This window comes from Anomaloglossus baeobatrachus, chromosome 5 (genome assembly GCF_048569485.1).
Source record: "Anomaloglossus baeobatrachus isolate aAnoBae1 chromosome 5, aAnoBae1.hap1, whole genome shotgun sequence".
Taxonomy (NCBI): Eukaryota; Metazoa; Chordata; class Amphibia; order Anura; family Aromobatidae; genus Anomaloglossus; species Anomaloglossus baeobatrachus.
The window spans coordinates 277,186,117-277,210,818 of NC_134357.1; the positions used below are offsets into that span (position 1 = coordinate 277,186,117).

General features: G+C 50.5%; 1 protein-coding gene across 3 annotated transcripts in view; it reads right to left on the bottom strand.

Annotated features, from left to right (window-relative positions):
• The window catches only part of HGS (hepatocyte growth factor-regulated tyrosine kinase substrate), a 126,242-nt gene that overhangs the window by 91,923 nt on the left and 9,617 nt on the right, over positions 1-24,702 (bottom strand). For 2 of the 3 annotated variants that reach the window (XM_075349514.1, XM_075349513.1), the window contains exons 2-9: positions 22,030-22,114; positions 20,243-20,318; positions 14,346-14,438; positions 13,713-13,836; positions 12,557-12,609; positions 12,076-12,144; positions 11,367-11,491; positions 11,194-11,272 (exon numbers count right to left, since the gene is read on the bottom strand). In XM_075349514.1, coding sequence (XP_075205629.1) covers positions 11,194-11,272; positions 11,367-11,491; positions 12,076-12,144; positions 12,557-12,609; positions 13,713-13,836; positions 14,346-14,438; positions 20,243-20,318; positions 22,030-22,114 — 704 coding nt within the window. The remainder of the gene's footprint in view (positions 1-11,193; positions 11,273-11,366; positions 11,492-12,075; positions 12,145-12,556; positions 12,610-13,712; positions 13,837-14,345; positions 14,439-20,242; positions 20,319-22,029; positions 22,115-24,702) is intronic. The other variant, XM_075349515.1, reaches the window with a different exon arrangement.

The window sequence follows — 24,702 nt, forward strand, 5'->3', positions numbered from 1 at the left end:
TAACGCATCCGCCGCCAGAGCTCTGTGATCCAGAGACCGAGCCATGAATGCCGTGACTTTGTTGTTGTGCCGTGACGCCATGAGATCGACGTCCGGCGTTCCCCAGCGGCGACAGATCTCTCGAAACACTTCTGGGTGTAGAGACCATTCCCCCGCATCCATGCCCTGACGACTGAGAAAATCTGCTTCCCAGTTTTCTACACCCGGGATGTGAACTGCGGAGATGGTGGAGGCTGTGGCTTCCACCCACTGCAGAATCTGCCGGACTTCCTGGAAGGCTTGACGACTGCGAGTGCCGCAATGGTGGTTGATGTATGCGACGGCAGTGGCGTTGTCCGACTGGATACGGATCTGCCTGCCCTCCAGCCACCGATGGAAAGCCAATAGGGCTAGATACACTGCCCTTATCTCCAGAACATTGATCTGAAGGGAAGACTATCGGAGTCCAGGTTCCCTGAGCCCTGTGGTGGAGAAAAACCGCTCCCCACCCTGACAGGCTCGCGTCCGTGGTGACCACAGCCCAGGTTGGGGGTAGGAAGGATTTTCCCTGCGATAGAGAATTGGGAAGGAGCCACCACTGAAGAGACGTCTTGGTTGCAAGGGAAAGAGAGACTTTCCTGTCGAGGGAAGCCGACCTCCTGTCCCATTTGCGGAGAATGTCCCATTGGAGTGGCCGCAGATGGAATTGCGCGAACGGCACTGCCTCCATCGCTGCCACCATCTTCCCCAGGAAGTGCATGAGGCGCCTTAAGGGGTGTGACTGACCCCGAAGAAGAGATTGCACCCCTACCTGCAGAGAAAGCTGTTTGTCCTGCGGTAGCTTGACTACCGCTGACAGTGTATGAAACTCCATCCCGAGGTAAGTCAGTGATTGGGTCGGTGTCAACTTGGATTTCGGGAAGTTGATGATCCACCCGAACTGCTGGAGAGTCGCCAGAGCGACGGTAAGGCTGTGTTGACACGCCACCCGAGAAGGGGCCCTGACTAGGAGATCGTCTAAGTAGGGAATCACCGAGTGGCCCTGAGAGTGTAGGACCGCCACAACGGATGCCATGACTTTGGTGAAAACCCGTGGGGCTGTCGCCAGGCCGAAAGGCAATGCCACGAACTGAAGGTGTTCGTCCCCGATGGCGAAACGCAAGAAGCGTTGATGCTCGGGTGCGATCGGCATGTGGAGATAAGCATCCTTGATGTCGATCGATGCTAGTAAGTCTCCTTGTGACATCGAGGCAATGACCGAGCGGAGAGATTCCATCCGAAACCGTCTGGTTCTCACATGTCTGTTGAGTAGTTTGAGGTCCAGAACGGGACGGAATGATCCGTCCTTTTTTGGCACCACAAACAAGTTGGAGTAAAATCCGCGACCACGTTCCTGAAGGGGAACGGGGATCACAACTCCTTCTGTCTTCAGAGCGTCCACTGCCTGAAAAAGTGCGTCGGCCTGAGCGGGGGGCGGAGAGGTTCTGAAGAAACGAGCTGCAGGACGAGAGCTGAACTCTATCCTGTAACCGTGAGACAGAATGTCTCTCACCCATCGGTCTTGAACATGTGGCCACCAGGCGTCGCCAAAGCGGGAGAGCCTGCCACCGACCGAGGATGCGGCTAGGGGATGCCGAGAGTCATGAGGAGGCCGCCTTGGAGGCAGTGCCTCCTGCGGCCTTTTGGGGGCGTGACTTGGACCGCCACGCATAGGAGTTCCTCTGGCCTTTCTCCGGCCTGCTGGACGAAGAGGATTGGGGCTTGGCGGAGGGACGAAAGGACCGAAACCTCGATTGTATTTTTCGTTGCTGAGGTCTCTTAGGTTTGGATTGGGGTAAGGAGGAGTCCTTTCCCGAGGATTCCTTAATAATCTCATCCAATCGTTCTCCAAACAAGCTGTCGCCAGAAAACGGCAAACCGGTTATGAACCTCTTGGAGGCCGAGTCTGGCTTCCATTCGCGCAGCCACATGGCCCTGCGGACTGCCACAGAGTTAGCGGATGCCACAGCTGTACGGCTAGCAGAGTGTAGGACTGCGTTCATGGCGTAGGAAGAAAAAGCTGACGCTTGAGAAGTCAAAGACGCAACTTGCGGAGCAGAATTACGTGTGACAGCATTAATCTCAGCCAGACAAGCTGAGATAGCTTGGAGTGCCCACACGGCTGCAAAGGCCGGGGCAAAAGACGCGCCCGTGGCCTCATAGATGGACTTCACCAGAAGCTCTATCTGCCTGTCAGTGGCATCCTTTAGCGATGAGCCATCTGCAACCGATACCACAGATCTAGCCGCCAATCTAGAGACTGGAGGATCCACCTTGGGACACTGAGCCCAACCCTTAACGACCTCGGAGGGGAAGGGGTAACGCGTGTCAGTGAGGCGCTTAGTAAAGCGCTTGTCCGGAACCGCTCTGGGCTTCTGGACAGCATCTCTGAAGTTAGAGTGATCGAAAAACGCACTACGTGTACGTTTGGGGAACCTAAACTGGTGTTTCTCCTGCTGAGACGCCGACTCCTCTACAGTAGGAGGCGGGGGAGAGAGATCCAACACCTGGTTGATGGACGAGATAAGATCATTCACTAAGGCGTCCCCTTCAGGTGTATCAAGGTTAAGGGCGATGTCAGGGTCAGAGCCCTGAGCTGCGACGTCCTCCTCGTCCTCCAGAGAGTCCTCAAGCTGGGAACCCGAGCAGCGTGAAGAAGTCGGGGAAGATTCCCAGCGAGCCCGCTTAGCCTGTCTAGGACTGTGGTCCGGGCAGGAGTCCTCCACGTGAGACCTAGGGCCCAACCTGGGAGCGCTCTGCGGCGCGGACCGAGAGGGGCCTGGAGGCGACGATCCAACAGGGGCCGGGGCCTGTGTAAGGACCGGTCTGGACTGCAAAGCTTCTAGCAGCTTGGCAGACCATTTGTCCATAGACTGAGCCATGGATTGTGAAAGTGACTCAGAGAGTTTCTCAGCAAAAGAGGCGAACTCTGTCCCTGCCGCCTGGACAGGGGGAGCAGGGGGGTCTACATGAGCCGAGGGGCCCACTAGTGACCGAGGCTCCGGCTGAGCAAGCGAAGCAGGGGTCGAGCATTGCTCACAGTGAGGGTAGGTGGAACCCGCAGGTAACATAGCCCCACAAGAGGTACAGGCCGCAAAAAAACCCTGTGCCTTAACAGCTTTGCTCCTTGTGGACGACATGCTGTTGTCTCCTAGGAGAATGATCACTGAGGGTATATGGGCAAAAGAAGGGAATTTTGTTTACTTACCGTAAATTCCTTTTCTTCTAGCTCCAATTGGGAGACCCAGACAATTGGGTGTATAGCTATGCCTCCGGAGGCCACACAAAGTATTACACTAAAAGTGTAAAGCCCCTCCCCTTCTGCCTATACACCCCCCGTGCTCCCACGGGCTCCTCAGTTTTGGTGCAAAAGCAAGAAGGAGGAAAAAATTATAAACTGGTTTAAAGTAAATTCAATCCGAAGGAATATCGGAGAACTGAAACCATTCAACATGAACAACATGTGTACACAAAAAAACAGGGGCGGGAGCTGGGTCTCCCAATTGGAGCTAGAAGAAAAGGAATTTACGGTAAGTAAACAAAATTCCCTTCTTTGTCGCTCCATTGGGAGACCCAGACAATTGGGACGTCCAAAAGCAGTCCCTGGGTGGGTAAATAATACCTCATAATAGAGCCGTAACGGCTCCGTCCTACAGGTGGGCAACCGCCGCCTGAAGGACTTTCCTACCTAGGCTGGCATCTGCCGAAGCATAGGTATGCACCTGATAGTGTTTCGTGAAAGTGTGCAGGCTCGACCAGGTAGCTGCCTGACACACCTGCTGAGCCGTAGCCTGGTGTCGCAAGGCCCAGGACGCTCCCACGGCCCTGGTAGAATGGGCCTTCAGCCCTGAGGGAACCGGAAGCCCCGAGGAACGATAAGCTTCGAGAATTGGTTCCTTGATCCACCGAGCCAGAGTTGATTTGGAAGCTTGTGTCCCTTTACGCTGGCCAGCGACAAGGACAAAGAGTGCATCCGAGCGGCGCAGGGGCGCCGTACGAGAAATGTAGACTCTGAGTGCTCTCACCAGATCTAACAAGTGCAAATCCTTTTCACACTGGTGAACTGGATGAGGGCAAAAAGAAGGTAAGGAGATATCCTGATTGAGATGAAAGGGGGATACCACCTTAGGGAGGAATTCCGGAACCGGACGCAGAACCACCTTGTTCTGGTGAAACACCAGGAAAGGAGCTTTGCAAGACAACGCTGCTAGCTCAGACACTCTCCGAAGTGAAGTGACTGCTACTAGGAAAACCACTTTCTGCGAAAGGCGTGCGAGAGAAATATCCCTCATTGGCTCGAACGGTGGTTTCTGAAGAACCATCAGCACCCTGTTCAGATCCCAGGGTTCTAACGGACGCTTGTAAGGAGGGACGATGTGACAAACCCCTTGCAGGAATGTGCGTACCTGTGGAAGTCTGGCCAGGCGCTTCTGAAAAAACACAGAGAGCGCAGAGACTTGTCCCTTAAGGGAGCCGAGCGACAAACCCTTTTCCAATCCGGATTGAAGAAAGGACAGAAAAGTGGGCAAGGCAAATGGCCAGGGAGAAAAACCCTGAGCAGAGCACCACGACAGGAATATTTTCCACGTCCTGTGGTAGATCTTGGCGGACGTTGGTTTCCTAGCCTGTCTCATAGTGGCAATGACCTCTTGAGATAATCCTGAAGACGCTAAGATCCAGGACTCAATGGCCACACAGTCAGGTTGAGGGCCGCAGAATTCAGATGGAAAAACGGCCCTTGAGACAGCAAGTCTGGTCGGTCTGGTAGTGCCCACGGTTGGCCGACCGTGAGATGCCACAGATCCGGGTACCACGACCTCCTCGGCCAGTCTGGAGCGACGAGGATGGCGCGGCGGCAGTCGGCCCTGATCTTGCGTAACACTCTGGGCAACAGTGCCAGAGGAGGAAACACATAAGGGAGTTGAAACTGCGACCAATCCTGAACTAAGGCGTCTGCCGCCAGAGCTCTGTGATCGTGAGATCGTGCCATGAATGCCGTGACCTTGTTGTTGTGCCGGGACGCCATTAGGTCGACGTCCGGCATCCCCCAGCGGCAACAGATCTCCTGAAACACATCCGGGTGAAGGGACCATTCCCCTGCGTCCATGCCCTGGCGACTGAGAAAGTCTGCTTCCCAGTTTTCCACGCCCGGGATGTGAACTGCGGAGATGGTGGAGGCCGTGGCTTCCACCCACATCAAAATCCGCCGGACTTCCTGGAAGGCTTGCCGACTGCGTGTTCCACCTTGGTGGTTGATGTAAGCCACCGCTGTGGAGTTGTCCGACTGAATTCGGATCTGCTTGCCTTCCAGCCACTGCTGGAACGCTTTTAGGGCAAGATACACTGCCCTGATCTCCAGAACATTGATCTGAAGTGAGGACTCTTGCTGAGTCCACGTACCCTGAGCCCTGTGGTGGAGGAAGACTGCTCCCCACCCTGACAGACTCGCGTCCGTCGTGACCACCGCCCAGGATGGGGGTAGGAAGGATTTCCCCTTCGATAATGAAGTGGGAAGAAGCCACCACCGAAGGGAAGCTTTGGTTGCCTGAGAGAGGGAGACGTTCCTGTCTAGGGACGTCGGCTTCCTGTCCCATTTTCGTAGGATGTCCCATTGAAGAGGACGCAGGTGAAACTGCGCGAAAGGGACTGCCTCCATTGCTGCCACCATCTTCCCCAGGAAGTGCATGAGGCGCCTCAAGGGGTGTGACTGACCTTGAAGGAGAGATTGCAACCCTGTCTGCAGTGACCGCTGTTTGTCCAGCGGAAGCTTCACTATCGCTGAGAGAGTATGAAACTCCATGCCAAGATATGTCAGCGATTGGACCGGTGTCAGATTTGACTTTGGAAAATTGATGATCCACCCGAAACTCTGGAGAATCTCCAGAGTAACGTTGAGGCTGTGTTGGCATGCCTCTTGAGAGGGTGCCTTGACCAGCAGATCGTCTAAGTAAGGTATCACCGAGTGACCCTGAGAGTGGAGGACCGCAACTACTGTAGCCATGACCTTGGTGAAAACCCTTGGGGCTGTCGCCAGGCCGAACGGCAGTGCCGCGAACTGAAGGTGTTCGTCTCCCATGGCGAAGCGCAGGAAGCGCTGATGCTCTGGAGCAATCGGTACGTGGAGATAAGCATCTTTGATATCGATCGATGCAAGGAAATCTCCTTGGGACATTGAGGCGATGACGGAGCGGAGGGATTCCATCCGGAACCGCCTGGTCTTTACGTGTTTGTTGAGCAGTTTTAGGTCCAGAACAGGACGGAAAGATCCGTCCTTCTTTGGAACCACAAACAGGTTGGAGTAAAAACCGTGACCCTGTTGCTGATGAGGAACCGGGACCACCACTCCTTCTGCCTTCAGAGTGCCCACCGCCTGCAGAAGAGCATCGGCTCGCTCGGGAGGCGGAGATGTCTGAAGAATCGAGTCGGAGGACGAGAGCTGAACTCTATCCTGTAACCGTGAGACAAAATGTCTCTCACCCAACGGTCTTTTACCTGTGGCAGCCAGGTGTCGCAAAAGCGGGAGAGCCTGCCACCGACCGAGGATGCGGTGTGAGGAGGCCGTAAGTCATGAGGAAGCCGCCTTAGTAGCGGCACCTCCGGCGGTCTTTTTAGGGCGTGATTTAGACCGCCATGAATCGGAGTTCCTCTGATCCTTCTGGGGCCTTTTGGACGAGGAGAATTGGGACCTGCCCGCACCCCGAAAGGACCGAAACCTCGACTGTCCCCTCCTCTGTTGGGATGTGTTTGGTTTGGCCTGGGGTAAGGATGTTTCCTTTCCCTTGGATTGTTTGATGATTTCATCCAATCTCTCACCAAACAAACGGTCGCCAGAAAATGGCAAACTGGTTAAGCACTTTTTGGAAGCAGAATCTGCCTTCCATTCCCGTAGCCACAAGGCCCTGCGTATTGCCACCGAATTGGCGGATGCTACCGCCGTACGGCTCGCAGAGTCCAGGACAGCATTAATAGCGTAGGACGCAAATGCCGACGTTTGAGAGGTTATGGACGCCAGCTGCGGCGCAGACGTACGTGTGAGTGCGTCAATTTGCGCTTGACCCGCAGAGATAGCTTGGAGTGCCCATACGGCTGCGAATGCTGGAGCAAAAGACGCGCCGATAGCTTCATAGATGGATTTCAACCAGAGCTCCATCTGTCTGTCAGTGGCATCCTTGAGTGAAGCCCCATCTTCAACTGCAACTATGGATCTAGCCGCCAGTCTGGAGATTGGAGGATCCACCTTGGGACACTGAGTCCAGCCCTTGACCACGTCAGGGGGGAAGGGATAACGTGTATCCTTAAGGCGCTTGGAAAAACGCTTATCTGGACAAGCTCGGTGTTTCTGGACTGCCTCTCTGAAGTCAGAGTGGTCCAGAAACATACTCGTTGTACGCTTGGGAAACCTGAAACGGAATTTCTCCTGCTGAGAAGCTGACTCCTCTACTGGAGGAGCTGAGGGAGAAATATCCAACATTTGATTGATGGACGCGATAAGATCATTCACTATGGCGTCCCCATCAGGAGTATCAAGGTTGAGAGCGGCCTCAGGATCAGAATCCTGATCAGCTACCTCCGCTTCATCATACAGAAAGTCCTCCCGCTGAGACCCTGAACAATGTGATGATGTCGAGGGAAATTCCCAGCGAGCTCGCTTAGGCGGTCTGGGGCTGCGGTCCGTGTCAGAGACCTCACCCTGGGATCTATGAGACACCCCGGAAGAACATTGTTGTTCCGAATGAGGGGGACCAGGGAGCAATGATTCCCCAGTGCCCATGGCCTGAGGTACTGGTCTGGACTGCAAAGCTTCTAATATCTTAGCCATAGTCTCAGAAAGTCTTTCAGTAAAAACTGCAAACTCTGTCCCTGTCACCTGGACAGTGTTAGCAGGTGGTTCCTCCTGGGCCACCCTTAGCAGAGGCTCCGGCTGAGTAAGTGCCACAGGGGCCGAGCATTGCACACAATGAGGGTCAGTGGAACCTGCCGGCAGTATAGCCGTACATGCGGCGCAGGCAGCATAGTAAGCCTGTGCTTTGGCACCCTTGCTTCTTGTGGACGACATGCTGTTGTCTCCTCTGAGCAATCCAGGAGGGTATATAGCCAAAAATCAACCGTGCACCATACAGTGTAAAGTATAGCCTATAATCATATAATCTATAAGTACACTTCTGCACTAGTGGGGCCAGCACCTCAGGTGCTGCTTACCGCCCGCTCAAAGCGGTTGTGTGGTCACCAGAATCCCTGCCTGGATCTCCCTGAGCTTGTCTCCCCTCTCCAGCGTCAGAAGAGCTGACAGGAATGGCTGCCGGCGTCCTGAGGAGAGGAGGGGGCCGTGGGCGTGCCCTAGAAAGTGCGGGAATCTGGTGCCCCACTGTGCACAGTGAGGGGGGTGGAGTATGCAAGCATGTTCCAGCCCCAGTGCTGACGTCCTGTACAGCGTCCCGCCCTTCCCCTGACTGGCAGGCCTGGGGGCGGGAAAAAAGTGAGACTAGGCCGCAAAAGCCGGGGACTAAAGTTATAAGCGCGGCCGGCGTATGAGCGCGGTCGGCGCGGTAGTCCCCGGCGTACTAACATTCCCAGTCGCGCTGCAGTGTGAAATGGCAGCGCGCGGTCAGCGCGGTAGTCCCCAGTAACACTAACACACCCAGCCACGCTGCAGTGTGTGATGGCACAAGCGCGGTCAGCGCTGCGGTCCCCGGCGCACTAACACACCCAGCAATGCTGGAGTGTTTCTGTGCGCTGTCCCTACGGGGACACAGAGTACCTCAAAGTAGCAGGGCCTTGTCCCTGACGATACTCGGCTCCTTATCCAGCAGAGTCCCCAGGAGCTGTGGATGGAGCACGGTCTCCGTGCCTGGAGACCGATTAGGATCCCACTTCACCCAGAGCCCTAAGGGGATGGGGAAGGAAAACAGCATGTGGGCTCCAGCCTCCGTACCCGCAATGGGTACCTCAACCTTAACAACACCGCCGACAAGAGTGGGGTGAGAAGGGAGCATGCTGGGGGCCCTTTTATGGGCCCTCTTTTCTTCCATCCGACAGTCAGCAGCTGCTGCTGACTAAGCTGTGGAGCTATGCGTGGATGTCTGCCTCCTTCGCACAAAGCATGAAAACTGAGGAGCCCGTGGGAGCACGGGGGGTGTATAGGCAGAAGGGGAGGGGCTTTACACTTTTAGTGTAATACTTTGTGTGGCCTCCGGAGGCATAGCTATACACCCAATTGTCTGGGTCTCCCAATGGAGCGACAAAGAAAAAGGGTATACAGCCCGACCGAACAGAAATATATATATATATATAAATACGTATCTATTCCGGCACCCTAGGGGGACCAGCACCGGGTGACCGGTGTGGCTTACCGACCGCTAAAAAGCGTAGTGTGTGTCCTCCAGATTCCCTGCCTTAGGTCCCCCGGAGCTGCAGAGCTCTTCACTGAGAATCCTCCACCGGCAGAATGCCAAAAAATGGCTGCCGGAGCTCTCAGGGGAGGAGTAGAGCCGTGGGCGGCGCCAGGAAAGTGCAGGAATCTGGGGTCCCCACAGTGATCAGTGAGGGGGGAGGAAACATGCAGGATGGTCCGGCCCTCACATCCGACGTCAGGTCGGCAGTCCCGCCCTTACCCCTGACAGGCAGGCCCGGGGGCGGGATTTTTGAGACTAGGCCGCGATGAAGCCGGGGACTAAATTTGAGACCGCGCCCGACAAGCAGGCCCGGTCGGCGCGGAAGTCCGCCGGCCTTCTCAATTCAGCAGCTGCCGCAGCGTCCGGGAAGAAGGTGCGCTCCCTGCACAGTCCCCTATAGGGACACAGAGTACCTTAGAGTTGCAGGGCCCGGTCCCTGAGGTTGAATAGACTCCGGTCCGGCAGATTCCCACAGGGGCTGCGGAGGGAGCACGGTCCCAGTAAATGGATGACCGCTCAGGATCCCACTTCTCCCAGAGCCGCTAAGGGATGGTGAAGGAGACGGCATGAGGCTCCGGCCTTTGTACCCACAATGGGTACCTCAACCTTAACAACACCGCCGACATAGTGGGGTGAGAAGGGAACATGCCGGGGGCCCCGTGGGGGCCCTCTTTTCTTCCAACCGACATAACTAATATGAGAATGCATGAGTGGATGTGTGCCTCCTTCCACACAAAGCATAAAACTGAGGAGCCCGTGATCCACGGGAGGGTGTATAGGCAGAGGGGAGGGGTTACACTTTTTTAAGTGTAATACTTTGTGTGGCCTCCGGAGGCAGAAGCTATACACACAATTGTCTGGGTCTCCCAATGGAGCGACAAAGAAAAAAAGTTTCATCTACACAGATAGAGGTGTGCAAAAAATATTCCATAGACATGAGAAAGGATCTTTAGGGAGGCTGTGGGGCAATTCCAAACTAAGACCCTAGTCCAAAGTGGCAAGTTTCAGCAAATAAAAAAAAAACAAAAAACAACAAATAATAGCTATTCTTTTAAAGTAGATCGATATAATATTAAAACATAACCTTTGTTCGATCATATAAAATAATGCTCACCCCGCTCAAAGACACTGACAAACCAAAACAAAAAGCAATAAGAGGCATAATATAAAGAGGCAGAAGTAGCTGCACCAATGATGGAGGTTCTTAGGTTCATGCTGCCAAGGACCAGACAGCAAATACTCCTGTGATGAGTCTTCTATGAGGAAATGTGTCACATCTTTATGTACGACAGTGGGCTTTATGACCCCTCCTGTATCCATGTATGGAGGCCTGACAGGTAATAACCATGGAAGTTAATGCACATTTCTGGCGTTCCTTTTTTATATTACATTCCTATGTGTGCCTCCATGTTATACATCATTCCTGTTTATCTTGCCTCGACACATTAAATATACCAAATAGTTGTTATATTTGGAGTGAGGAAGAACAGGATATATCTGTATGTTTTTAGTCACACCAATGGAATTTCCATTTTTGGGTAAGTTTTTTTTGTTTTTTCTTTCCTCCACTGTGTAATTGTTCATTTTTTCTTTGTCTGTTCGTGTTTTTGACCAGGGTGATCATTATTGTGTGACTAAATAAAAGCTATGTTTAATATTCCCACTATCTACTTTACTTGGACCGGTGGGTCATTTGTAGTAATCTGTGATGCAGTTATATAGCTATTCTATCACCACGCACCATGGCCCTTCAATTTAAGGACTTAATGAATGTTCACCTCACCTGTGACTGCTGAGATAGAGGGCTGGTCAAGTACTCGGGAGGCAGTTCACCAGTAGCGGCGGCTTTGCCTTCACCTTTCCTAAAAAGAACAAGAAGACTTTTGTAAGGAACATAAGGAATGAAGTAGACAGCGAGGGCTGACGACCCTGGCAGGTCCATGTGGACAGTCTTACTTGTTCAGCTGCTCATAGCAGGGCTCACACACACGCACTTCCTTCTCAATGCCAAACTTGGGGATGGTGGAATATTTAGAGGAACACTTTCCACAGAATATTTGGCCACAGGCTCTGCAGTGATGCTATAACAGAGAGGATAGACGTGTAAGCATGGAGGACACTAGATCCTCGACTATAAGCAATGGAGATATGTCTTTGTTTCGACATTGCCACATTCAGACCACAACTTTTTTTTTATTTTTTCTGTTCACGTAGCAGTGAGTATTTGTGGTTGGGGGTTCAGGGTTCAAATAAAAAATGGCAACCAAGTGATTGTGTTGCACTTATGGGGTTACATAGGAAGCACCTTCCCTGTGGTCCCCACCTTGATGCAGCAGCTGTTGTATACAACATATATACATATATACAATCCTAGCCATTTGCTTGTATATTACTGCCACCACCAGCAGCAGATGAGATGGGCAACCCTCCTGTGATCAGGCCATCCACTGGGCAAACTGAACCTCCTTTCGATAAGACCATCACAATTTAGCTGTAGAATCATGTGATAGTGTTGAAGGAAATCTGTATCTATGGTTATGTCTTTCCTTGAGTGTTTCAAGGAAGTTGGGCAATATTTTGTCCATATAGTGTAAAAACAACGAAGGTAAAGGGAAACAAATTGCTCGAGGCAGTATATAGTCATGGAATATTAGCAGCCTCTAACCTTGCGTGTAACCACACCAAACTGAACACGGCAGCGATGACACTCCTCAGCATCCACCCAGTCAGGAGCCTATGAGATCACAAAGGTAACAGGATTACTCCTCGAGAGCCAGTCTTCTTTACAGGATGAAAACAAATTAGCGCCTTTCCAAACCATAATTGATACTGTATTGATCAGTGATGGGGGGGCCCTTTTAATCACTGTGAAAACTGAGTAGAAAGGCACATGCCACGTCAATCATTCACTTAGAGACTACTTAGTTTAGCAGCCAGATAAAAAAATTAAAAAAATTAAAAAATAATGGAGCGGAGGTTGGGCATCTGACCTGATGCTCCAGGGATAAAAATTGTTCTGATCTCAGCGGTTGGACCCTCACCCACCCATCAGGTGAGATGTCACCTATCCTACTGATAGGTGATGACATCTTTTCACTGTACACCATATAAATCTCGGTCCCCCTTGGAAACATAACCATACTTACACGTTCTGCTGCAAACATGGCATCGCTTTCCTTGAACTCAGGAAAATTATGCCCTGAAACATAAAAAAAAAAAAAAAGAAAAAAAGAAAAAAATAGGTCTGAAAAACTTACAAATAAAACTTTGCAGCACCTGAGGCTGCAGGCAGATATTGCTATAAACAGAACAAAAGTTAGGTCAAAGCAATCAATGACTTCTGCCATACATCAAGCTAGGGAGCCCCATCACTAACAACCCAGATCAGAATACTGCTAACATAATAGGCAGAAAATAGCTTCCAATAGAGGTACAGAATTGCTTTGTGCATACTACTTACAACGCCGGGCTATAAGATATCCCTCTCAAGAAATGGCAGGAAATAATAATAATTAATAATAATTTTATTCATTTATATAGCGCTATTAATTCCACAGCGCTTTACATACATTGTGAGCCCCAATGGGGACAGTGTTGCCAATCTAGAGTCCCTGTCTGTATGTCTTTGGAGTGTGGGAGGAAACCGGAAAACCCGGAGGAAACCCACGCAAGCACGGGGAGAACATACAATCAGCAAAGTAAATAGTTAAATACCAGGTTATACTCTACAATAGAATGCACCACAATCAAAACCCTAGATTCCCAGTCACTGGAAAAACAAGACTATGTTAAAGAACATAATCTTGGGTTTTTTTCAATGGCTACAAGAAAGGAACTTCTTACTTATCTTGATAAACAAACCATACTTTTAAGGGCATGTGCAAAATGCGCCTTTTTTAGGTGGATTCAGCCTGGAATCCACCTGATAAATTCCTAAAAAAGTCAAAAGAAATGAACACATACACCGCAGTGTAAAAATGACTTGATGTGACCTCATAAACACTTCAGAAAAAATACCACTGGTGTTTTCTTGCAGTATCTTCAGCTTAAAAAATGTTGCCAGTGTCTAAAAGATACCTAAATGCAGTGAAAACATGAGGTGTAAACATTCTGAGAACTGGACACAAAACAATACATCAGCGTCCACCAGGGACTATAAAATACCTTAAGGCCCAACAACAATGGATACAATAAAAGATTCTCAGAATCAGCCATGATATTGGAAAAAAAACGTCCCCAAAACATGAGAGGCCACTACACATGAGACTTCCCAATTTCCAGACTACACAGATACAGCCTTACCTTCCACCTTCATGATTTGGTAGGTGTCCTGTACCACTTTATACTTGGGTTCGTTACGGAAAGCATGGGCCCAGGCCTGAATCAGATACAGAATCTTGTTCCGCACATTTGGTTCCACCTGATGCTAGATGCAAAGGTCCGTTAGAGACAGCAATGGTGGGCCTGGCATCTAATGAAGCTCCAGGCCCATAATGATCACTATCAGCGACCTTACAAACAGTGCTATCTGTATGGCACAACCCAGGAACAGAAGAATGAGTCAGGAGCTCAATGACACAGCTCACCTGACGGAGCAGGAAGTTGTGACACAGTCACATGACTCGGGTGCTTCCCAGACGGCGGTGTGCACAGAGCAGAGTCCAGAGCTATGGCCTGTGGCTACTACACAGCCTCCACCCTTTCATGTCCTGCATTGTAGCTATTGTATATCTTAAATTACATCATGCAATCAGTCTGAATTACAGTGTGCACAGCTGAAAACATGGCCCCCCCATGTATCTAGTATTTCCACTTAGGGGCTGAGCTACAATATCAGATATAACCCATGAAGAAGATGCGGTACGACTGGGAGCATCCCCTCCATCTAATCCCATATATGCCATAGTAAAGCCTCCAGATATTATCCGATAGCACCTTTTGCAGTTCTTTCAGCTCCTCCATCGTTTGCTTATTTGCCACTTCATCATGTACAGTCGATCCACAGTTTTTCACTACAGATTCCAACACCTGCAGGAAATATAGAGTTAAGTGAGAACATTCACCCAAAAGATGGAGCACAAAGCTACACATACTGACAATGTCACTGGGAACGTTTCACTAATACGTGAAGAGCGCCTAACAATCATATAACCCAGAGCACTGCGATAAATGGCAGCTAGAAGTGATAATGCTATCACATAAGTGTCTCATGTGTGAGTCCTGTGCTAGGACAATAGAAAAGCAATGGCGAGCCCTACAATGTATATCTAACAGCAGATCTGACCCGGTGTTACCTGGCCGGCAGTATATGGCATGTGCTTTATGAGGTACACACACTATGACAGCAGACAGGCGATATGTAATCTGTACACTGCGGCTCACAAGTCCATTGATTCTCTCATTGCACCCATCCAAAGAAATGAGAATGTATTCCTCATGTGACTACTAATCTGCAGACTGCACTGTCAGTCATGTGACTGCCCGCTTGATCTGTCAATTAATGGGGATCCTGCTGGCGTCAAATGCACACTGTCAGGATTCACAGACTGACTTCAGAAATACAGCTCAAGTCCAGAAAATGTCCTTAACTACATTAAAACGGTCTTCCTAGTGTGGAAAAAAAAATAATTGAAGCCAAGTTCCAACGTGCAAAAAAGCAGGGTTTTTTTGTCCACATCAAAATATGCAATGACAATGTTTTCTCAATAACGCATTTTTTCTACTTTTTTGTGCAGATGAGAAGCAGCTTTTGTTAATGCAATTTTAGCTCAGAAACGCTTCTGCATTTTTTTACATGCGTTTTTTCAGTCTCCCAGCAGAAGTCTACATAGCATACAGCACAGCAAAGAAGGGAATTTTGTTACTTACCGTAAATTCCTTTTCTTCTAGCTCCAATTGGGAGACCCAGACGATTGGGTGTATAGCTACTGCCTCCGGAGGCCACACAAAGCATTACACTAAAAAGTGTAAGGCCCCTCCCCTTCTGGCTATACACCCCCCGTGGGATCACGGGCTTGCTCAGTTTTAGTGCTAAAGCAAGAAGGAGGAAAGCCAATAACTGGTTTAAACAAATTCAATCCGAAGTAACATCGGAGAACTGAAAACCGTTCAACATGAACAACATGTGTACCCGAACAACCAAAAATCCCGAAGGAAACAGGGCGGGTGCTGGGTCTCCCAATTGGAGCTAGAAGAAAAGGAATTTACGGTAAGTAAACAAAATTCCCTTCTTCTTCGGCGCTCCATTGGGAGACCCAGACGATTGGGACGTCCAAAAGCTGTCCCTGGGTGGGTAAATTAATACCTCATGTTAGAGCTGTAAAACAGCCCTTCCCTACAAGGAGGCAACCGCCGCCTGCAGGACTCTTCTACCTAAGCTGGCATCCGCCTAAGCGTAGGTATGCACCTGACAATGCTTGGTGAAAGTGTGCAGACTCGACCAGGTAGCTGCCTGGCACACCTGCTGAGCCGTAGCCTGGTGCCGTAATGCCTAGGGCGCACCCACGGCTCTGGTAGAATGGGCTTTCAGCCCTGATGGAACCGGAAGCCCAGCAGAACAGTAGGCTTCAGGAATTGGTTCCTTGATCCATCGAGCCAGGGTGGATTTGGAAGCCTGCGACTCTTTACGCTGATTAGCGACAAGCACAGAGAGTGCATCCGAGCGGCGCAGAGGCGCCGTGCGGGAAATGTAGATTCTGAGTGCTCTCACCAGATCCAACAAATGCAAATCCATTTCATATCGATGAAATGGATGAGGCAAAAGGAAGGTAAGGAGATATCCTGATTGAGATGAAAGGGGGATACCACCTTAGGGAGAACTCCGGAATCGGGCGCAGCACTGCCTTGCCTTGGTGAAACACCAGGAAGGAAGCTTTTGGATGACAGCGCTGCTAGCTCGGACACTCTCCTAAGAGACGTGACCGCTACCAGAAAGGCCTCTTTCTGGGAAAGTCGAGAGAGTGAAACATCTCTCAGAGGCTCGAAGGGCGGCTTCTGGAGAGCAATTAGTACCCTGTTCAGATCCCATGGGTCCAACGGCCGTTTGTACAGAGGGACAATGTGACAAACCTCCTGCAGGAACGTGTGTACCTGAGGAAGTGGTGCTAGGCGCTTCTGAAGAATACAGATAGCGCTGAGACTTGTCCTTTAAGGGAGCCGAGTGACAACCTTTTTCCAAACCAGATTGCAGGAAGGAAGGAAAAGTAGGGAATGCAAATGGGCAGGGAGACACTCCCTGAGCAGAGCATTAAGAGAAGAATATCCTCCACATCCTGTGGTAGATCTTGGCAGACGTCGGTTTTCTAGTCTGTCTCATGGTGGCAATGACGTCCTGAGATAATCCTGAAGACGCTAGGATTCAGGACTGAAAGGCCATACCGTCAGGTTCAGGGCCGTAGAATTCAGGACAGTAAGTCTGGCCGGGCTGGTAGTGCCCACGGTTGGCAGACCGTGAGATGCCACAGATCCGGGGACTACGACCTCCTCGGCCAGTCTGTGGCGATGAGGATGGCGCGGCGGCAAACGGACCTGATGTTGCGTAGCCCTCTGGGCAGCAGTGTCAGAGGGGGAAACACATAGGTAGCTGGAACTGCGACCAAACCTGAACTAAGGCGTCTGCCGCCAGAGCTCTTTGATCGTGATACCGCGCCATCATTCACCATGGCGTCACCATCCGGTGTATCCGGATTGAGAGCGGTGTCAGGATCAAAGTCCTGATCAGCTACGTCTGCCTCATCATACAGAGAGTCCTCTGCTGTGACCCTGACTAGTGATGAGGCCGAGTACCGCTCACAGCGAGCTCGCTTAGGCTGTCTGGGACTGTCGTCCGTGTCAGAGCCTTCACCCTGGAATGCCTGGGACCCCCCCGGAGCACTGATTTTGTTCCAAATGAGGGTGGCCAGGGAGCAATGATCAAGATTGCCCATGGCCTGTCTGGACTGTAAGTCACTATCCCATGACAATCTATCAGCCGAAACTGCAACACCGTCCCTGTCCATGGACAGGGTTCACAGGTGGTTCCTTTGGCCACCTCTAGTAGAGACCCCGGCTGACCAAGTGCTACAGGGGAGCATTGCACACAACGGGGGTCAGTGGAACCTGCCGGTGGAACAGTATCACATGCAGTAAAAGCAGCATAGAAAGCCTGTGTTGCTTTTTTGCTGCTGTAGTCTAGCCATCTAGGAGCATATAGCCGAGAATAGCGACCGTACAGTGCAATGTATAGCATACAAGCATAAAGTACAAATGAGCACTTCAGCACATGCAATATGAGCAGCTTAGAAAGCCTGTGCCTTGGCACCCTTGCTTTTTTGCTGCTGTAGTCTAGCCATCTAGGAGAATATCGCCAAGAATAGCGACCGTACAGTGCAATGTATAGCATACAAGCATAAGTACAAATGAACACTTCAGCACATGCAATACAAGCAGCCTAGAAAAACTGTGCCTTAGCACCCTTGCTTTTTTGCTGCTGTTGTCTCGCCATCTAAGAGGGCATATAGCCAAAAATAGCGACCTACAGTGCAGTGTAAGCATAAAATACAAATGGACACAACGGTATTTAGTGGGGTCAGCACTTCAGGTGCTGCTTACCGCCCGCCTATAGGCGGGTGTGTGGTCGCCAGAGTCCTGTGACTGGTTGCCCAGAGCTTGTCTCCGTTCTCCAGCTCGGACTGCAGGAATGGCTGCCGGCGTCCTTCTCCAGCTCGTGTGACGAGGGGCGGGCCGTGGGCGTGCCCCAGGCAAGAGCGGGAAACCGGCGTCCCACTGTGTCCAGTTAAGGGGGCTGGAGAATGCAAAGCAGACTCCAGCCCTCGGCGCTGACTTTCTGTACAGCGTCCCGCCTCTCCCCTGACTGGCAGGGCTGGGGGCGGGAACGAAGCGAAAACTAGGCCGCAAAGCCGGGGACTCGAGTAATAAGCGCGGCCGTCCTATGTGCACGGCCAGCGCGGAGTCCCCGGCGCACCACAAGTCCCAGCCGCGCCACAGTGTAAAAACACCCAGCAGCGGCCCGGCGCGGCAGTTCCCAATACATAAATTCACATAGCAAAGCTGCCGTGAATAATAGCACGAGCGCTCCGCGCTGTTGTCCCCGGCGCACTAGCACTCCCAGCAATGCTGGTGTGTGTGTGCGCGATGTGTACGGGGACACAGAGTACCTTAATGTAGCAGGGCCCTGTCCCTGACGATACTCAGCTCCATATCCAGCAGGTTCTCTGGGTCTGTGGATGGAGCCCGGTCTCAGTGCCTGGAGACCTGTAAGATCCCACTTCACCCAGAGCCCTGAGGGGGGATGGGGAAGGAAAACAGCATGTGGGCTCCAGCCTCCGTACCCGCAATGGGTACCTCAACCTTAACAAACACCCGACAAAAGTGGGGTGAGAAGGGAGCATGCTGGGGGCCCCATATGGGCCCACTTTTCTTCCATCCGACATAGTCAGCAGCTGCTGCTGACTAAAAACAGTGGAGCTATGCGTGGATGTCTGACCTCCTTCGCACAAAGCTTGAAAACTGAGCAAGCCCGTGATCCCACGGGGGGTGTATAGCCAGAAGGGGAGGGGCCTTACACTTTTTAGTGTAATGCTTTGTGTGGCCTCCGGAGGCAGTAGCTATACACCCAATCGTCTGGGTCTCCCAATGGAGCGCCGAAGAAAAAACAAAAAGGTCAACATTTACTTTAAAGGCCTAAGCCACATGGCAAGAAAATCGGTGCGAGTGGAGTGTGATAAAACATCACATTCCACGCGGACCAATATTAGCCTGTGTGTCAGCACACATGAGAGATTGTTTTCTCGGCTCTAATAGGACCGAGAAAACAATCGCAGCATGCTGCAACTGCAAAGCGACTCTTTCTCTCGCACCCATTCAAGTGTATGGAGCGAGAGAAAAATCGAGAATGGCAATAGCCGGCTACTGAGGAGAGAGGGAGGTAAATCCCTCCCCTTCACAGCACTGGACCACCCCTCCGCAGTGCCAGCCCGCCCCCCGCAGCTGAGGTCCGCTAGCACAGTCGGACCTCAGTCGCAGGGATACTAGCATGACACTCGGCTCTGCTGTACTGCCAGCGCTACCCGAGTGTCATGCGAGCATCGCACTAGTGCCCCGTGTGGCCCTGGCCAGACGGAACCTGTCAGAAGATTCATACTACCCAAAGCATGGACAATATGAATTACAGCCAGGTATATTATAATCTGAAATGCACTGATTAGTCCTGTTCTTCCCTGCTCCACAGCAGCTCACTGACAGCTCTCTCTTTATATACATATGAGGAAGAGGCCTGCTGATGCAGCACTGGGAGAAGTTGGCCGGGCAGGCGGGATGGACGGCAGAGCCACACTAGTCTGGTCTCTAGCTATGCTCCCCGATCGGGATCTTCAAAGTATATTATCTAGCATGTCATAGGATAATATATCTGGTTGCAATCATGCTGTGATTTATATTGCCTGTGGTTTGGGCAAGCTAAATCGCCTGCCAGATTATGGTATGAGTTGAGTTTATTAAATCACATCCACTTAACTTCAACTGTTAAACCTAGCGGATTTTCTGCAGCATTTACAATACAAGGGATTATGGCCATTGGAACAGGACATTGTTTTAGTAGAAAAAAATTATTATGCAATGGAACATTCAAAATATGTTTAAAAAAGCTACAGTTGTGCATGACTGGTACTCTATCTTAGAGAAATCTCCCAGTCAAAGCGTACAGGACATAATGTACACCTGTGTACACTCAATAGATTTCAACCTTCAACCCCAAAATATTGGCAGTTTTCAGGTGTGGTAGTGGTGCTGCCGCCGCTCTACACATGAGGGACCAAGGGGTCCCCACAACTCACCTCCAGAGCAAAGAGGGCAACATGTGGGTTTTTGTCATTGACTTTCTTCTTGATGGCCCCCACTGCATACTTGGCTCTGAAAGTGAAAAAAGCATGTCATCTGACACATTAAACAAATGTCTCATTACATCCCTAACAGTCCATGCCATGGGGTGCCCCCTAGTGTGGGGTCTCCTCACCCTTCACTGTGTCCATCTGTATTGGCGGCCCATGTTCCCCTTCTCTGCATTCCCTTTTCTAGCTAATGCAGCTTTTCAACCCCAACTGTGAATGCCTTATGTGGCTAGCCCATAGATTTCTATGAACGTTACGTAATGCTTCATTCGGCAACCATGTAAGGGACCCAAGCAGTGGCATAAGCTCATTATAGGGTGAAGCGACTATACAGAAGGTTTAGATTAGGGCCACAAAGCAAAATTGGCTGTGACAAAAGTAACATGGGCAAAGATCTGATGTAACATAATACAGTGAATGGGGTCAGGTTACAACCCCTAGAGTACCATATCAAGAAAGTCACAAAAAATCCAACCAGGACTAATGTTTTGGGACTTGCTTGAGTTGCATTGCCCTAGGGATCACAATGTGACCCCCATTCACTTGTATTGCCCCATGAAGTAGCGGAGCATAGTGATCTTAACCTGCCAAAGTCACCGTGTGGCAGGCAGCCCTAGTCTAAGGGGTACTTTGCACACTACGACATCGCAGCTGCGATGTCGGTGGGGTCAAATCGAAAGTGACGCACATCCGGCGTCGTTGTCGACCTCGCAGTATGTGAATCCTTTTTACTACGATTAACGAGCGCAAAAGTGTCGAATTTGTATGATCGCTGCAGCGTCGGTCATTTCCATAATGCCGCTGCTGCGACAGGTACGATGTTGTTCCTCGTTCCTGCGGCAGCACACATCGCTGTGTATGAAGTCGCAGGAGCGAGGAACATCTCCTACCTGCGTCCCGTCTGCAATGCGGAAGGAAGGAGGTGGGCGGGAGGTTACGTCCCGCTCATCTCCGCCCCTCCGCTTCTATTGGCCGCCTGCCGTGTGAGGTCACTGTGACGCCGCACGACCCGCCCCCTTAGGAAAGAGGCGGTTCGCCGGCCAGAGCAACATCGCAGGGCAGGTAAGTGCGTGTGAAGCTGCCGTAGCGATAATGTTCGCTATGCCAGCTATCACAAGATATCGCATGTGTGACGGGGGCGGGGACTATCGAGCTCGGCATCGCTACAATTGGCTTGCGATGTCGTAGGGTGCAAAGTACCCCTTACCCTCAAACGAGTGACACACTAGTTTCACATTACAGAAAATTCTGCTTATTTCAGGAGGTTTTGGTATGCTGACGACACCAACTGTCAACCCTCATAGCAGCACTACAACTGCCAAGATACTGACACACTGTCAAAAACGTTTCACCACCCAGTGATAAGTGAATAACATCAGAAGTATGAGATTAATTCATTAAAGGACCCGTAGAAGCACACAAGGTGCGAAACGGCCGTCGTCCTTGGGGGGCCTGCACCCGGCTCTCTCTTCCCCGCTATTTTACCTGCACACTATATTGAATAAAAGCACTTTCTGGATCTTGCATGGTGTATGCCATGGTTTTCTAATTTATGGACTTCTGTTCTGGATATCTCCTCTCCTCGTCCACGTGCACCCATTACCATTTCTTCTAAAAGGAGGACTGAGGCTGTTCTAAGATATTCAGTGTAAGGTATTGCACGGTTCAGTGCGGAACCGTTTCTGTTTATTACATTAACGTTCATTGAAGGTTTACTACAACATCAAACTTACTGAGTGTCTCCTTGGCGGATCATGTCACAGATCTGCATAATGGACTCCCAGTCTGTCTCCAGTAGCAGCTGGCTGGTGGCTTTATCTGGAAAGAAAGAATCATTAGCAAAAGAACAGAGGAAACAGAGTAGTTTACTTTCCAGGTATGTCCAGGGCATGGCAAAGAAATGCCCTTATTCTGGCCTGGTACGTGGTCACAAACCTCTTACTACTGTACTGAAGTGTAGTCTGCTGTGCTTATCAATGCAAAGGGATACAAAAAAATCCAAGCAAAGGAAGAAAGGCGGCATCTCACCATGAGGCTTTTCAACTTTATTCAATGCATGTGAATTACAGCATGTGGGGGAGAGGGGAATGCGGGAGCGGCAAGCGGACAACGGGTGTTTCGCGCTGTAACAAGTCAAAGCGCGTGTTACAGAGCGAAACGGTCGTCGTCCGCTTGCGACATCAAGCCTCTGGCAGTTAAGTGGGGGGACCACTGAGCATGCCAAAAACCTGGGTGTTCACAATCAGCCAAAGATCTGGGAGGAGAGTGAGGCCAAATGGGGATCAGTCAAACCTCTGTGGGCTTGCTATCGGGAGATGGGGCAGGAGTGGTCGTCTCATAGTGTACGCCTTGTCGACTAGTCAAGGTCCTTACCAAGAAGTATGAAAAGTAGAGCATCACCTACTGTAAGGCTATGTGCACACGCGGCGTTTTTTTACGCTGCTTTTTTGGCCGCTAAAAACGCACAAACGCACCCGCGGCAAAAAAACAGGGCTGTGGAGTCGATAAGCCAAACCTTCGACTCCGACTCCTCAATTTCTCTTGCACCGACTCCTACATATATTGCTTATAGTTAGGTGAAAAATGTATTGTAGTGTATGTGAACATCAGACATTTAATAATTTTTATGATACAATAATCAAAATATTTGGATAGAACATAAAATATATTTATTGGATACAACTTTAGAACACAAAAAACTAATAAATTGTAAATATGTAATACACTATGTAATATACAGTAGATTACATATATATCTTGTGTGTGTATTTATCTTGTATGTATATATATACTGTATATTGTATTACATATTTACAATTTATTAGTTTTTTTGTGTTCTAAAGTTGTATTCTAATACATATATTTTATGTTCTATCTAAATATCTTGATTATTGTATCATAAAAGAAGGGAATTTTGTTACTTACCGTAAATTCCTTTTCTTCTAGCTCCAATTGGGAGACCCAGACGATTGGGTGTATAGCTACTGCCTCCGGAGGCCACACAAAGCACTACACTTAAAAGTGTAAGGCCCCTCCCCTTCTGCCTATACACCCCCCGTGGGATCACGGGCTCCTCAGTTTTAGTGCAAAAGCAAGAAGGAGGAAAGCCAATAACTGGTTTAAAACAAATTCAATCCGAAGAACATCGGAGAACTGAACCATTTAACATGAACATGTGTACCCGAAAAAACAAAAATCCCTAAGAAAACAGGGCGGGTGCTGGGTCTCCCAATTGGAGCTAGAAGAAAAGGAATTTACGGTAAGTAACAAAATTCCCTTCTTCTTTATCGCTCCTAATTGGGAGACCCAGACGATTGGGACGTCCAAAAGCAGTCCCTGGGTGGGTAAAATAACACCTCGTGACAGGACCGTAAAAACAGTCCTTTCCTACAGGTGGGCAACCGCCGCCTGAAGGACTTGTCTACCTAGGCTGGCGTCCGCCGAAGCGTAGGTATGCACCTGATAATGCTTGGTGAAAGTGTGCAGACTCGACCAGGTAGCCGCCTGGCACACCTGCTGAGCCGTAGCCTGGTGCCGTAATGCCCAGGACGCACCCACGGCTCTGGTAGAATGGGCCTTCAGCCCTGAGGGAACCGGAAGCCCAGCAGAACGGTAGGCATCAAGAATTGGTTCCTTGATCCACCGAGCCAAGGTGGATTTGGAAGCTTGCAACCCTTTACGCTGACCAGCGACAAGGACAAAGAGTGCATCCGAGCGGCGCAGGGGCGCCGTGCGGGAAATGTAGATTCTGAGTGCTCTCACCAGATCCAACAAATGCAAATCCTTCTCACATTGATGAACTGGATGAGGACACAAAGAAGGTAAGGAGATATCCTGATTGAGATGAAAGGGGGATACCACCTTAGGGAGAAACTCCGGAATCGGGCGCAGAACCACCTTGTCCTGGTGAATCACCAGGAAGGGAGATTTGCATGAGAGCGCTGCTAGCTCGGACACTCTCCGAAGCGAGGTGACCGCTACTAGAAAAGTCACTTTCTGTGAAAGTCGAGAAAGGGAAACATCCCTCATAGGCTCGAAAGGCGGCTTCTGGAGAGCAACTAGAACCCTGTTCAGATCCCAGGGCTCTAACGGCCGCTTGTAAGGAGGGACGATATGACAAACCCCTTGCAGGAACGTGCGTACCTGAGGAAGCCGTGCTAGTCGCTTCTGAAAAAATACAGATAGCGCTGAGACTTGTCCTTTAAGGGAGCTGAGCGACAAACCTTTTTCCAAACCGGATTGTAGAAAGGAAAGAAAAGTAGGCAATGCAAATGGCCAGGGAGAAACTCCCTGAGCAGAACACCAAGATAAGAATATCTTCCACGTCCTGTGGTAGATCTTGGCGGAGGTTGGTTTTCTAGCTTGTCTCATGGTGGCAATGACGTCTTGAGATAATCCTGAATACG